Source organism: Pituophis catenifer, unplaced genomic scaffold, assembly GCF_029215685.1.
Source record: "Pituophis catenifer annectens isolate HBS135680 unplaced genomic scaffold, rPitCat1.0.hap2 SCAF_2, whole genome shotgun sequence".
In the NCBI taxonomy this organism is placed as follows: domain Eukaryota; kingdom Metazoa; phylum Chordata; class Lepidosauria; order Squamata; family Colubridae; genus Pituophis; species Pituophis catenifer.
Window position 1 is genome coordinate 201,897,583 of NW_027256882.1, and position 16,870 is coordinate 201,914,452.

A 16,870-nucleotide genomic window follows, 5' to 3' on the forward strand; every position below is an offset into this window, starting at 1 on the left:
ACTGGGTGGGCATGGCCAACTTAATTGGTCTCACCCTTAGGAAATTTCTCCTTAGTCCAACTCACAATAAATAAGCCAGGGATTCCCAACCTATTTGCAACTGGGCCACATGAATGGTGGACTGGGTGCACGTGCAACTCATGCAAGCAACAGGCATCAGCACTTGCAGCCCCACTCACGTGAGCAGTGGACACACTCACACAAATGAAACACCTCACAAAAAACATTCCCTCGCCCCTTCCTCCCTGCACCTGGCTGCCTACCAGGAAGGGTTGGGGAACGGTGGTCTAAGCAGTTTACAGAGTCAGCATATTGCCCCCAGCAATTTGGGTCCTCATTATACCAACCTCGGAAAGATGGAAGACCGAGTCATCCTTGAGCTGGTGAGAATCGAACTTCTGGCAGTCAGCAGAATTAGCATGCAATACTGCATTCTAATTATGGCACCATCCCATTACTGTAAGGAATATTTCAGCCCTCTTCGCATATATAGTGGTTCTTACCTATTTCTCTCAAGGATTTCTTGATTTCCTGAGCCATTTCCATGTAAAGCTTTAAAGATAACAACCAGCACCTTGACTTGTGCCAAGTGTAGCCTAGTAACAGTGGTGTACAATAGTACACCAATATTGAACATGCCACTGTAGAATCCACTTCAGAATCGGTGGAAGTTTTTGAATGTTCTTCAAACTAGAAGAGCCCAAACTAGAGCTAATTGCAATACCTGAATTGGAAAGTGACTAAGACCTTAAGTGATTATCTTATCTAGGAACAGACCAACTGGTGTACAATCTATAGTTAAGTGATAATTCTACTGTAACCCAAGAGAACCCCTAAATTGTACTCTAAAACTGCCTGGGGGAGTGTTGCATCATACCGTTAAGCATGTGAATTTGCCTTGATGTGTGACATCTAATATATAGATTCTTGCTTAAATTTAGTCTCAAATTTATTCTGTTAATTTTGCCAGTGCTGTTATTCTCCAGGTTTAGTTTCCCATAAATTGCTGTTATTCTCCAGGTTTAATTTAGTCAGGATAGTATTTCTTTTCAGTGTTCGGCCCAGACAGACAATATATTCTTAATAATTTTTGCATGATTTTTCTCTCTCTCTCCCTCCCTCCCTCCCTCCCTCCCTCCTCCCTCCCTCCCTCCCTCCCTCCCTCTCTCTCTCTCTCTCTCTCACACACACACACACACACACACACACACACACACACACACGTGAAAAGTCTCATTAAAGCCCATGAGATTGTCTATGCTAAGACAGAAGTCTATTTTGCATTGTTGATCTGTTTCTTTCTTCCCAGCTTTATTCGTCTTGCTGATTATCTCATAGTAAATACTATGCACGTCTTGGCAGTTAAATCTGTTGCTACTCTCTTGCGTTACCTTACTGATAAGTTGAAGAAGACACCACTTGTAGAAATTATCCAAACATGGAATACAGATGCAGAAGCACCTGAAGTTGTGGAAAAGAAGGTAATATTCATCAAAGTGAGATGTTCAAACTGTTTAGAATGACTTGATCAAAATTTCAGAAAACTTACTGTTTAAAGCAGAATCATTGCTTTCTATTGATCAATATCAATCTTTTTGTCTTGATCTAATATATTGTTCCTGACTTCATATCCTGTGAAAATGTATTTCTTGAATCCATGTTATCAATGGAAATTAATGAAACTTAACCTTTACAGTATGTTTTCTAATTGGAAAATACTTCAAAGAGTTCTGTGCAAAGGCTTATAACATAAGAAATGATACATTAGTGCTGAATAATATCCAGAAAAAGTCTCTACAAATCCTAACTAATTAATAATATTCACAATAATATTCACAGAAACTGGATAGGTCTGATTAAAAATATCAATTTTAATATTATTTTAAGAAATGAGTATCATAATTAAGGATTCCAGTAAAAGGATGCATTTTATAAAGAATGAATACAATATGATATGACAGAAGAGAAAGGAACAAAAACAGCTGAAGTATCCTCATAATCATAATTAAAACAAAGAAGTAACATGATCAAAGAAAAGAAAGACTCTCACCAACATTCCTAAACATTCCAAAACATGCAGTCCCACTGGGCCTGTGAACATTGTTCTGGCTATCTGAACCATTATTTGAATATTATTTACGTTCTAACAAACAGGGAACTTTCTAGGCTAGAGGGCTTTAGAGTTTGAGTTCATTGTCTAATTTTAAAAAAAGACTTAATTCATTCTTTTCTGTTTTTACTCTAGGGAACTCCTTCAGCGGTTGCAGAGGAAGAAGAGGCATCCATTCCAATGTTTCTTGTCGAGCTAATTTTAGAAATCCATGCATTGCTGTTTGAACCAACTGTGGAAGAGTTCCAGGTTAAAGTTCATTTAGTTCTGAAAAGATTTCCATTTTTTAAAAATGGAAAAAAATGTAATTATAGTTGAGTCAGATGTAATTTTCGACGGGCATAGATTTAGGCTGGAAGGTACCTCTGGAAATAATTTTTGATCAACTGAATAATAACTTAGCTTTGAATCTGACCAGAATATTTGAGAAGAATATTCATCTTTAAGCAATACAATATGAACAAGGACAACCTGTTATTTCATAATGAGTTGAACTGCTATTATTGTAGGATTACAGGAATGAAACTTGCAGTGTTAACTGCTAGTTTTCTAGTTAGTTTTCTAGTTAACTGCTGCATAAAAGGCACTATTTGAAGCCATTTTGGCAATGACAAAGATGCTGTGAAAATTAGGAAGGAAAGAAAAGTATGTAGCCAGCAACAGAAAAAACTCCAAATTTGTAATCCAGGGGTGACCATGTTTAAAATAAAAACTTCTGGGCAGCCTTGCCACTTGTCCACTGACATAGACAAGCCATGGCATTTAATTAACTATTTATTAACATCACTCTTAGAGATACTATGCAAAGGTGATTCTCCTTTTGATATTTCTATATTTCTTTTGGTGGCTTTAGTATTACTTATGAACTTTGGAGATTTATTTCAGTTTTAGGTGGCATTCAGGTTTTATGCATTATTAAGGTTACTGTAATTTAATACACAAATCAATACCCAGCAGTCCTCATATTCTTTTTTAAGAAGTGAAAACTTTTAAAATAAAAAACTCTAGAGACTTGGCATTCAAAGTGTTAGATTTGTGGGTCTTCATGAGAAATTTTTACAATTGTTGTAAAGGATTCAACCATATTTATGTGAAGAGCTCTGAAAATGCTATGCAAACCTTCATATCTAGTATAACAAACATTTCAACTGATTTTCGTCTATTTGGTCAAACAGGATGCTATGGCAGATATTGTGTCTCAGTTTCAGGCAACTGTGTTATCTGTTGCAAACCTTGTTCCAGATCAGTATTTTGATGCCTTCACTCGTCCTGTTATTAACAACAAAATTGAAGAAAAAACATGTGGTGAAGGACCAAGCTTATCAACAATGTTTAAAGATGATAAACATCTTCAAACTATTATCTTACAAATAAAGGTATATGTCACCCTTGTTTATAAATTTATTTACATTTAAATATTTTATATTGCAGAGGTATTTAAGTAACAGTTTCAAAACTGAATGATTAACAGAATAACAGAGTTGGAAGGGACCTTGGAGGTCTTTCAGTCCAACCCCTTGCACAAGCAGGAGACCCCATACCATTCTGGACAATGACTGTCCAATCTCATCTTAAAAATTTCAGTGATGGAGCACTCACAACTTCTGAAGGCAACCCGTTCCACTGATTAATTGTTCTCATTGTCAGGAAATTTCTCCGTAGTTCTAAGTTGGTTCTCTCATTGATAAGTATCCATTTATTGCTTCTTGTCCTGCCTTCTGATACTTTGGAAAGTAGACCCTCTCTTCTTTGTGGCAGCCTCTCAAATATTAAAAACTGTCACCCCTAGTCCTCCACTTCACTAGACTAGACATATCCAATTCCTGCAACCGTTCTTCATATGTTTTAGCCTCCAGCTCTCTTATCATTGTTGTTGCTCTTCTCTCCATTCTTTCCAGAGTCTCAACATTTATTTTATAATATGGAGTTCAAAATTGGTTGCAATATTCCAAGTGTGATCTTACCAAGGCATTATGAAGTGGTACCATACTAACATGTCACATCATCTTGATTCTAATCCTCTGTTAATACAGCCTAGGATTACAGTGGCTTTTGTGGCTGCTGCAGCACACTGTTGGCTCATATTTATTTATTTATTTATTTATTTATTTATTTATTTATTTATTTAATTTTATTTGATTTCTATACCGCCCTACTCCCGAAGGACTCAGGGCGGTGCACAATAAACAATAAAACAATAAAACACATACATACAAAATTTAAAAGTAGGATAAAATCAAATTAAATAATTTTGGCCCCGACAAATTTAAAACCCCAAACTTTTAAAACCAATTTAAAATTGAATGTATAAAATACTAAAAGATATTTAAAAATTAAAAATCTTTTATAAAAGAGGGAGAAAATTAGGCCAGGCCCGCCTGGTGAAATAGTAAGGTCTTTAAAGCGCGGCGGAAGGTGCGCAGATCCGGGATCCTCCGTATCTCTGGGGGGAGCTCGTTCCAGATAGTAGGTGCCCCCACAGAGAAGGGTCTCCCCCTGGGGGCTGCCAGTCGGCATTGTTTGGCTGACGGCACCCGGAGGAGCCCCTCTCTATGGGAGCGTACCGGCCGGTGGGAGGCTATTGGTGGTAGTAGGCGGTCCCGCAAGTACCCAGGTCCTAAGCCATGGAGCACTTTAAAGGTGGTAACCAAAACCTTGAAGCGCACCCGGAAGACCACCAGGAGCCAGTGCAGCTCGCGCAGGAGGGGTGTTACATGGGAACGCCATGTTGCTCCCATTACTACCCGCGCGGCCGCACTCTGCACCAGTTGGAGCCTCCGGGTGCTCCTCAAGGGGAGCCCCATGTAGAGAGCATTGCAATAGTCCAGGCAGGAGGTGACAGCATGAGTGACCGTGCGTAACGAGTCCCGATCCAGAAAGGGACGCAACTGGCGAATCAGGCGGACCTGATGAAAAATCCTCCTGGTCATGGCTGTCAAGTGCTCTTCTAAAGACAGCCGTGAATCCAGGAGGACGCCCAAGTTGTGAGCCCTCTCTGTGGGGGCCAGTGATTCGCCCCCAATAGTCAGTGATGGCATCAACTGACTATATCGGGACGTCGGAAACCACAGCCACTCAGTCTTGGATGGGTTGAGCCTGAGCCTGAGCCTGTTCCTCCCCATCCAGATCCGTACGGCCTCCAGGCACCGGGACATCACTTCAAGGGCATCGTTGGGGTGATCCGGGGTGGAGATGTACAGCTGGGTGTCGTCAGTGTACTGATGGTACTCCACCCCGAAACCACGGATGATCTCGCCCAGAGGCTTCACATAAATGTTGAACAGGAGAGGCGAGAGGACCGACTCTTGCGGCACCCCACATATGAGGGGCCTCGGGGTCGACCTCTGTCCCCCTGTCAACACAGACTGCGACCGGTCAGAGAGAAAGGAGGAGAACCACCGCAACACAATGCCTCCCACCCCTAACTCTTCCAACCGGTGCAGCATGATACCATGGTCGATGGTATCAAAAGCCGCTGAGAGATCTAACAGGACCAGGACAGAGGGGCACCCCCTGTCCCGAGCCCTCCAGAGATCATCAACCAACATGACCAATGCTGTTTCTGTGCTGTACCCGGGCCTGAAGCCCGACTGGAACGGATCCAGATATTTAAATGATTGTCCACTAGAATTCCAAGATCTCTCTTGCAGTTACTGCTATTGAGCCAGGTTACACCTATTCTATACCTGTACATTTGATTTTTCTTACCTAAGTGTAAAATTTCTCATGTTTCTCATCATTGAATTTCATTTTGTTAGGGTACAGTGTTCAAGTTTGTCGATATTCTTCTGGCTCTTGAGCCTATCTTCTGGGTGTTGACTATTCCTGCCAATTTAGTGTCATCTGTAAATTTGATGAGTTCCCCTTCTATTTGCTCATCTAAATCTTTCATGAAGATATTAAAGAGTACTGAGCCTAAGACAGAATTTGGAGTACCCCATTGCTTACTTCCCTCCCTGTAGATTTAGTTCCATTAAGGATCACACGCTGAGTGCGGTTTGTCAGCCAGTTATGAATCCTTCTGGTGGTGATGCTGTTTATCCCACATTTTTCTAACTTACTCAGAAGTAGGTTGTGGTCTACTTTGTCAAATGCCTTAATGAAATCCAAGTACACTATATCCATAGCATTTTGCTGGTCCACTAATTTAGTCACTTTGTCAAAGAATGAAATAAGATTTGTTTGGCATGATCTGTTTTTGACAAACCAGTGTGGGGTTCTTGTTTTAATTTTGCTTGCTTCTAGGGGTTAGCAGATCCGTTGTTTGATGATCTTTTCCAGGATCTTCCCAGGTATTTATGTCAGGCTGTTTGGTCTGTAGTTTCCTGGATCTCTTTCCCCCACTTTTTTTGAAGATGGAAACCATGTTAACTGTTTTTCAGTCCTCTGATAGTTCACCAGTATTCCAGGATTTTTGAAAGATATAGTTCAATTGTTTCAAGATCATGTCTGCCAGCTTCTTCAGAACTCTGGGATGTAATCCATCTGGTCCTGGTGATTATGTACCATCAAGTTGTTTTTGATTCAGGAAGAACAAGTAAAAGAAACAATGATAGCCTGGGCAAAACATTTTGGATATTCAATTGAATTGGATAAGTGGCAACAATTATGGGAAAGAAATTATAAATTCACAATGTCCCCTGCATACAAGGAAAATCAATACAAAATATTTTATAGATAGCATATGTCCCCTGAGAAACTGACAAAAATGTTTAAAGATAAATCAGCTAAATGTTGGAAATGCCACTAGTTACCAGGTTCATATTACCACATGTGCTGGATATGCCCTAAAGCAAAAAACTATTGGAATAAAATTAAGTTATAGGTGGAGGAAATGATACAACAACGTGTAGACTTAAAACCAGAACTATTCCTATTGGGTACCTTATCAGAGAAAATTAGTAAAGATAATATATATTTGATTACACATGTCTTAACAGCAGCAAGGATTATTTATGCACAAAATTGGAAAGCAGAGAATATACCATCGGAGGGAGAAGTAATTAAAAAAATTTTAGACTGTGCAGAAATGAATACATTAACTATGATGATAAAGGAAAGAGAAGATTCAGAATATTTTAAAATATGGAATAAATTTTACTATTGGTTAGAAAAGGGATATAAATAAGTTTTAAAAGAGATTGAAGAAAAAGAAATTGTTGTAATTAGAATATTATACTAATGGAAAACTTTTGTAATGGACTTGGTGAGATTGAAGACAGAAGAGATAGAGAAGAGAAGAAACTTTTGAAGATAACACCGAAATGTCACATGGAAGAAATGTATGATGTACTAAATGTTTTTTTGTCTTAAAAAATAAAAACAACTTTATTTTTAAAAAGTTGTTTTTGACTCCTAGCAACCATATCAATAGAGATTTTCTCCATAACAATTGGTCTACAACCTGGTCCTTCAGATCTTTCAATGGTTTGTGCATCACCATTGTAACTGAGGACATCCACCTTGCTGCTTGTTCTTGTCTTTCCATTCACTTTTCCCAATCAGGAAATAATTTGAGCCTGCTCATTTATGCCTTAAGTGGGAATTCTGGGTTGATTTGTTTAATGATCCATTTTCTTTTTTTGGACTGTACACAGTATTCTAAAGAATCTTTTCCAATACCAAAGTTCAAAAGTGTAAATAGTCTTTCTATCCTCCTTCTTCAAATTCCAACTTTCACTTCCATACAATATCACAGGGAATGTTGTAGCATGCATGATACTGATTTTTGTAGGTAGAGACACATCATGGCATTTGAATATCTTTTTCAAGGACTTTATACCTGTTCTACCAAGTGCTAGTCTGCAGCTCTTGACTGCTTGTTCCTTTGGTGTTGATGGTTGATTCTAAAAGGCAGAGATTATCCACCACTTCAATTTTTTCACAGAGTCGATCTCAATTTACTGAAGCCTAAGGTGTCAATTTATAGTAATTTCATTTCATCTTATGCTGTGTTGAGCTTTCCTGTGTTCATGCTTCTTATGTTCTATGTTCCTACTGTAATTCTATCTTGCACCTTTGGCTTTTCTTTTCTTATGGCAACATCAGCAACTAGACATCCCAAAGACTATTCTAGCTATGTTATCACCACCATTACTATTCTGAAACATCTTTAGCTCTTCCTCAGTAGCATGTTGCGTGCCGGTGACCTGAGGGCCCATCATCCAGCACTACATCACCAATCAATTTAGTTTTTCTATCCATGTGGGTTTTTTTTGGCAAAAATAAAGGAATGGATTTACTGTTGTTTTTTCCCATGAAGTATGAATTGATTTTTTTGCCATTGTCAATAAAGTTACCATGTGCCTCCAGCATTTTTCTATATTGTTTCTGCCCAATATAGGTGGCTTCACACCAATTCTATTCCTAATCTTTTTCTTCTTCCTGTATCTTCTCTGAGAAAAGTGCTAATATCAATAATTTTTAAAGATATCTTACAACAGCTATTATAGACCTATACAGTGGTGGGATTCAAGTAATTTAACAACTGGTTCACTGCCCTAATGATTTCTTCCAACAACCAGTTTGCCAAACTGCTCAGAAAGTTAACAACTGGTTCTCCCAAAGTGGTGCGAACTGGCTGAATCCCACCACTGGACCTATACCTAAATTAGTAATGCCATCCATGAAAAGTCAGAAGGGAAAATAAACTGGCTAATAAAATTTCTTTGAACCAAACTGTAAGGTTAAACACATGTCTCTCTCTAATACACACAAAAGGGAAACAGCAGCTGAGGTTGTTTGTTCAATATTGGGATAATGGTCCATTAATAACAATGGGAGATTTGTTAATGCAAATTGCAGCTGGTGGCTTGGGATAATGATTATAATCAAGGCTCGTTGGTGTCATTGAGAGGTTTCCTTGCAATGCAAATTTGATTTAGGAATAATATTATTCACATTATTGTGAATAATACTATAGCAAAGAGTGGTGGTAGATCTTTTCCATTACTTTCAGCTGCTATTTATAATAAGTAACGTAATTAATAATAGTTTGGTCCTTAGAAAAAAATAGTACACACTTTACAGCTTTGGTATTGGGCATCACAAAGAGGAATCAAATTAATTATGGAATGTATTTATTTATTCATTAATAGCTGAGTGCAAATGAAAATGTAATAGATTTTTTTTTAAATGTTGAATTTGGGTAGTAACAGCTTAAATTCACCTCAACTGAAGACTTATTCTCACAACAGCAATCCTGCATGTAACCTAAGCTGAGAAAAAATGCCTGGCCAATAGCAACATGGTTGTGAGATCCTTAAATCTGGATTTCTCTGACAAGAGTGCCAGTAGAGTCCTACTGAACTCTACTGAAATACTGTCTTTTCTTTTTTTAATCTACCTAAAACAATTTGGTAGTAGATAACAAGCTGGCACAATGATTACTTATTTTATGGTAGATATTTCAACTTGTTCTTTAACTTTTATATGCTTGCTATCATTGCTTCTATGTAAGAATAACACAGCATAGTAATAAATGGCAGTGAAAAAAGGAGAAATGAAATAGAACCATTGTATGGATGGAAGTTAATTAAAGACTATAAAAATTTAAATATCTTTTTTTACTTTTTAGGAAACAATTGATTCAGCATTTGAAGCAGCAAATTTTTATGCAGCTACTTTTGAAAAGTTTCGATTATTTTTCAGAGAAAATGAAAGCCTTGATTTGCAAGCTCTAAAGAAAGAAGAGCCTGGTAAATATTGTTTTATATTTTGTTACATTTTGTGCCTCATTTGATTAGAAAATAATTTTCTTAGCAGACTGTTGTGCCAGTAAACATTTGAAATATCGAAATTATAGAAAATCCCCTGGATGTGGCATTAAACAAGTTCATTTACTGTAGGTTGCAGCACCTAGCCAACTTTAACCAAATTTGGGGATGTTAAGGAGGACCTTATGGACGGCCATAAGAACATCCCAGAAGAAACAAATGAGAAGTGACTTTCATAGTGTTGCCTGAACTACATGCGATTCCATAAAGCCACTAGGAGTCAAGTTTATTTTGAAGGAAACCTTTCTTTTATCTGAAAATATTATATTTCATATATATTTTAAAAGGAGAAAAGGGGCTTCCTTTTTCACTTTCTCCAATATAGGTATCTTACTATGTTCTGAAATAAAGCTGGCAACCTGCTCCTAAACCAATCATATAGCCCTTAAGAAGGTTGTCTCTGTCACTTTAGCGATTATGTTAGCATTGCAAAGCATAGACAAAGGTAGATGAGATTCAGCTGTAATTATGTAATTATGTAACTGTGAATGGTGTGTAGCTGGTCATTGACTGTCTGTATGTGATATGATATAGTGGTTAAAATGGAAGGATTCGTGGGTGTATTCATAATTAAATTTGGCGGTTTGATGCACTGATACTGTTCTATAGTAATGAACCTTTAAGGCAGGGGCCTCCAAACTTGGCAACTTTAAGACTTGTGGACTTCAACTCCCAGAATTCCTCAGCCAGCAAAGCAAAGCTGGCTGAGGAATTCTGGGAGTTGAAATCCACAAGTCTTAAAGTTGCCAAGTTTGGAGGCCCCTGCTTTAAGGTTTTTTAAACATTTTTTTTATCCTGCTTTTTTATAAACAAACAACTCAAGATGGCGAACTTAATACTCCTTCCTCCTCCTCTTTTCTCCACAACAACAAGCCTGTGAAGTGAATTGGGCTAAGAGAAAGGGACTGACCCAAAATCATTCACTCACAGTTTCCTGGTTTCTAGTCTGGTTCCTTGATCACTAGATCAAAACTACTCTCCAGACAACATAAGTATGAAAGGATTATAGATAAAGTGTGTTCACACACACACACACAATTCTTGCTTTAATGGCAAGGGGTATCTTTTAAGATGAATGTCCACTAAGTGCTAAAAGGGATTTTTTTCTAAAACATGTACACGTGACAGTTTAATAATCTGCTTCACTATTGTTTGGGTCATTATTGTCTGAAATTCAGAGCAAAGTTAGATTTGTCTATGAAATCTAAAATTCTCTCTACCAGGTTTCAACTTTAGGTTTCTTTTTTGAACTGAATTTGAATAAAAACAAAGGAAGACTGCAATATTCTATTATACAATGGTTGGCTAGGGTGTGTAGTGTAGATAATCCTGGATTCTTTCTGATTCTTTAATTGACTAGTAGTAGTTGAGTTTAAAAGGCTTTATGCTTAAGAGTCCGCTTGAAGCATCAATCTACAAACAAGCCTTTTTCCAAGATCACACTGGAACTGGAACCAGCAATCCCAGAAAAAACTACTTTAAACTACTCACAACTACTTTAAAGAATTGCAAAATGTTGCTGCATATAAGTGACTAATATAAACTTCATGATAAAAAATATGAAATATTCATTGCAGTGACACATCCTTTTTGTTGTTCCTTGACTACTTACCCTTTCTATAGTTACTGTGAGCATGTAACTTTTTATGCTGTGAGCATGCTTGCTCTCCAAAGTGCTATTGTGCCTTTCAATCCAAAGCTTTTCACACTTCTAATAAGTATGTTAATCTCATGGTTAATACCATTTTTTACAGCAACCATTTTTTAAATAGTTAAAAACTTTGGTATTTTCCAGGATATTTTATCGGAGAATCACTTAACAGAATGGAATAGAATGGAACAGAATCCCTTGCTATTGTTAAGCAAAAATCTACCACTTCTCTGGAATTGTATTGCTGAGTTGAGATTGTTTGTGTCTAGGTTTCATAACATTCTGGAATTGGAAGTGGCTGCTTTCATACAAAATAAACATTTGTTTATTTCTGTAAAAACTCTCTATAGACCAGGCAGGAGAAGATAACCCATTTTGAATAATCTCTGTTCATCACTAAAAAAAAACTTTTCTAAATAAAAAGGGGGAAAATTGTCTTCTTTCCCATGAGGAAATCCAATATAATTTTTCCCCTCAAGCCATCTGTAAATGACTAACTGTATCCTTCTGTTTAAAATAAACAGATGTTAAATTTTTTGCTGAACAACTGGAGAAATATCACAGACAACACAAAGAAGCGTTGGCAATAAAACAAAAGAGACCATTAGGTTTGTTCCTCATAGATGCTAAAAGGCTGAAAGACAAACTAATTCCATCACCAAAGCGCTGTTTGGAGGTAAATCCACATTGTCCTTTAACTTCCATTTTAATGCTCCCATAACAGATTAGAAATAAAATGGGGCCAATATAAAAACAAGAAAGTTTCTGCATACTAAGGGGATTTTCCAGAAAAATGTGTGTGTGAAAGAGAGATAATGTAACATAAAAGATATATGTATTATCAGTTGATTGATTACTAATTGCATTTATATCCCAGCTTTTCTTTGGAAACTATTAGAAATATCCTTTCATTTAATCCCGACAATAATCTTGAGTTAAGGTTGGATTAAGACAGAATAACTGTCTCAAAATTGTGCACTGAACTCTATGGAAAAGCTTGGAAAGAAAATGCTATGGAGCAAATCTCATATGGTGGCTTGGGCATTCCTCCCTCCAGAATAACTGAAATTTTACCAGATCTCAAAGATTGCTGTAGTTTTATGACATTTTTGTATTCTGCAACAAAATCCTGAAAAAACGTTCTATATTCTCTTGTGAGATCTTACACAATTTTGAAATCAAAACACAATTTTAGTTATTTGTAATAATTTAAAAACAGTGTTTGGGAAATCAGGGATGCCCCTTGGGGTGTGATAGGTATTGACTTCTATTTCCAATAACTAAAAGACATTTCCCAAAATTCTTTTGTCTATTTTATGCATTATGAACTGAAATTTTATTTATTTTATTTATATCTTGCTTTTATTATTTTTATAAACCCCTTAAGGTAATGAATCTATCCAACACACCTTCTCCCATTTTACCCACAACAACCCTATGAGGTGGGTTGAGTTGAAAGAAAGTGACTGACTCAGTCACCTATATCCATTTAATCATGACCTGGCATTTACTCGTTATAAACTACATAATCTTTACTAAAGAATAGTTTCATATTAAGTAGATTCCTATCTAAATGTAACTTGTCTGTTTATAATATTACTAATGCTTTTAATACTTTCTTTTGCATGTAGGTTATTAATGAAATGCTTCCTGTAATTGCAAAGAAAAAAGTGAACACCATTCTTGCTGAGGCAAATGATGCTAAATTTAAACTTGAGTTTCTGCCAAGTACAACTACCGAATATGTGGTTACTTTGACATTCCTTGATGAAATACAAGATAGGGTAAGTTCACCATACTGTTTTTATTAAGTAGCACGAGTTAACAAGTTTCATTTTGTTGCCATTGCCGGATGTGTTTTCCTTGCTTTTAGATACTATGACACCTTCTATCTACAGTTCATGAAACCCATATATGCTAGTCAGTTTCTCATAAGAAATCAAATAGATCCTTTTGATCTGGGTAATAATTATGTTCTCCTGCATTTGCTTTCCTGGGAGATAGGTACAATATAATTTGCATATCTAAATCTAGTCTTGCTGTACATCCTAGCTGAAATAAATAGGGCATGAAACCTATGTATCACAATTGGTTGTGTGGCCTGTCAAAGAGTAATTTTCCTTCACATCTGCAGTGCCTAGTTAGCGCTCACCAGATGTTTCCAACATCTTTCACAATCCCTTGCCACAGGCTATGCTGGCACTAAGTGAAGTAGAAAATGTTTGGAGGACAGCAGGATGTTGGAGGAGATGCAATAGAAGAGAAGTACAGCAAAATCAGTGGAATTTATACCCAGTCTAGCTAATAGAGGTAGCACTTGTTTTGCAATTACAATTGGAAACTCAATTGTTAAGTGAAGTGGTTGTTAAGTAAAACTGTGACTGTGCTTATGACCCCAAGAAATCCAATTGTCTTCCTTTCTTTTCTCTCATACTGAGAGAAGGAATCTCTGTCTCTCTCATGACCCAGAGGCAGGGGCATGTGCAACACAACAAAAATTGTTCTTCATGTTATATATCTTCATGTTATATAGTATCTATATGAAACTACTGGGAGTGATCTCCCAGTTTGTAGTAAGTGTACTGTTGATTCTCAGTTGTACAAATAGTCCTTGATTTATGACTACACTGGAGCCTTCCCATTATGGTCACAAGTGGTGATAGCCATTAAGCAAGATGACCTCACTTAATGATCCTCACTCTCCCTGATGCTCTCTCTGATGCAGCCATTAAATGAACACGCAGGTTATTAAATAGAGCAGAGAGTGGCTCAAATTGTGGAGGCTCCCGGGAGGCCTAGTGTACTATGGACGGAGTGAGTGAGAGTGAGAATGAATGCATTTGAACTTGATTTTTATGTAGGTAGTAGGTAACGTCGATCTCTTTGTGCAATTTTAAAATCAGGTTCTGCCCTGTATTTAAAATGGCATTTGACAGCAATTTAGATTTGTGAAGTGTTTTAAGATAACCTGTCAGAGTATTTGCGAACAAAATGGAAAAATAATTTGTTTCTACCTTCCCTCAGATTGAAATTCTTGATGATGAATCAAAAGTGGTTTCTAAGATGTATCAGCTTATTGAACAGTATGTCATACCCACGCCTCCTGAAGATTTTGCTTTGTTCTCAAGTTTGAAGCCCTCTATTGTTGCTGTTCGTAATGCAATTGATAAATCTGTGGGTGAAAGAGATGCCAGCATTATTAAATTCTGCCAGCTTCTAGATGAAGATGTTCATGATCTGAATGAAGAAGTTAAAGAAGTTAGACTTCTAGCACAGGTATTAAATTAATTATTTTTTTATATTCCTGCATTATTGACTTATAGTTTGTCACAATCATCCAGATGTTTAAACTTGAATTGGCATTTTATCCACTTATCAAGTGCTTCCCATGGACCTCAGATAAGCAGATGTTCATGTTTGATGGTGTTAAAGGTATTGCTACAGGATGAAAGCTGTTCCAGGTAAAGCTGTCTTTTACAATTGATTGGTAGTGATTATGTCAATACCGATGTTCAGTGTTCAAGTGGTCCTCCAGTTGCTTTGAGATTGCACCCAAGGAAGGAATACTACTATTGGTACTACTCATGCTTTCTCTTGCCACAATTCTTCTATTTTTATTTGCAGGTCTTTTCATAATATAATTCTTGTTATTATTTACTAGTTGTTTACCCTTATTAGTTTCAGTAGTTGGGTATGCTAAACCCAAGATGAATTAGAAAGCCATACTATGTGGTAGAACTATGCTTCCCCAGCAATAATTCTCAGAGTTAGCATCTGATATTTAAAAAAATGCCTTGGGTAAAAAGGCAATGAAAAGTCTTTGACTTAAGAAGCAAGAAAAGCAATGCAACCCAATGGATCCAGGGTAAGGAATCTCATAAATCGGGTAATCCACATGGGTTTGTGTTTTTAAATTAAGAAATATGGCAAGCTTTGATTTCACTCAGAAAAATCTATTTTAATGGCACATACACATTAAAAGTGACAGGAAAACCTTTACAGCCCCACTTTTAATAGATAAAACTGGATAGAATTTGAAGGGTGAACAGTATGTACTGTACCCTCTAACTCCTTCTTGGAAAATCAGGGCCATGAGCAAAAATACTTCTCAGCTCTGTCTTCCCCGTGTAAGTAGATGATAGAGTTGTCAAGAGCCATTGATTTATTATGTATTCCTGCTCAACTAAACTGCTCTTTTATCAGATATTGAAACAAATACTTGCCTAGCTCTTTTTTCAGTTGATAACAGAGAAAAATTGATCAGTGTTACTTGGTGCCTTTTGTAGTAAGAATTAAACCAAGCATAAAAAATTAATTGCATTTACATTGTACTGTACTCTAAATAGAAACTGTCTCCACACTGAATTTAATTTTATGGTTTGGTGTACAATATTTATATGTAACCTTAATGATAGCTGATTATAAAATGACTTTTGACATTTTTTAATAGGATCCTCAGATTTTGGATGCAGATGCTGATCAAGAGAGAATAAAAATAGTTCTAAGTGAGTTGCAGGCCATTCTTGATGAAATACAAAAGCGGGCATTCCAGTATAAATCTTATCAGAAAAACTTCAAGGTAATTTGTCCACAATTCCATTCTTCTTTGTAGATGGATGTTTAAATTATGATTTGCAAAATGAAACAAGTCATATGATGTATGAGATGGTGTGCTATATTAAAGATAGCCTTGCCCTGCAATAGGAGGGCCAGGTTCAAATTTCCATTCTGTGATAGAATATTGAATGCCTTGAACCTAACCAATTTCATAGGGGCATAATGATAAAATCAGAGTTAGGAAAGAGTGCTTGAATTCCTAATAACCCCTTATTTAGTTTATTTAATGAGACTATTATTCTAATTCTGCATATTCCAGAATGGTTCTATTGAAACAATAGCAAATGTTGATTCTGACTGTATCACTGAGTCCTACTGGTTCTTATAATACAGTGCTCAACAGAATACAATGCAATTATAATATACTATCCAAGGTCAGTCTCCCTCCCTCTCTCTCTCTCTCTCTCCCCCCCCCTCTCTCTCACTCTCTCTCATAATAATATTTTTCTATTAGGGATTTGGGAATGTTTTCATTTCTTTTCTGCATTCTATTCAGCACTTACATTTCCGGGTCATGTGAAACCATTGAACTAACCCAACAAATAATTATTTATACACAATAAACATGAAATAAACAAGGCTACAGGAGAATAGAGGAATAGCTTTGATAACTGGATGCAGTTCGTAATGTGTAGTGAATAAATATTTGTGGTTAATTAAAAATATTCGTTTATAATTCACAGCAGCATATGGAACCACCACAGTCCCATGCTAACC

The 16,870-nt window shown here is 36.7% G+C and overlaps 1 protein-coding gene across 1 annotated transcript in view; it reads left to right on the top strand.

Annotated features, from left to right (window-relative positions):
• DNAH6 (dynein axonemal heavy chain 6) overlaps positions 1-16,870 on the top strand; it is a 184,085-nt gene that overhangs the window by 10,913 nt on the left and 156,302 nt on the right. The window contains exons 8-15 of the mRNA XM_070935458.1: positions 1,310-1,481; positions 2,246-2,359; positions 3,286-3,486; positions 9,687-9,807; positions 12,061-12,212; positions 13,168-13,320; positions 14,561-14,812; positions 15,987-16,115. Of these exons, the coding sequence (XP_070791559.1) occupies positions 1,310-1,481; positions 2,246-2,359; positions 3,286-3,486; positions 9,687-9,807; positions 12,061-12,212; positions 13,168-13,320; positions 14,561-14,812; positions 15,987-16,115 (1,294 nt within the window). The remainder of the gene's footprint in view (positions 1-1,309; positions 1,482-2,245; positions 2,360-3,285; positions 3,487-9,686; positions 9,808-12,060; positions 12,213-13,167; positions 13,321-14,560; positions 14,813-15,986; positions 16,116-16,870) is intronic.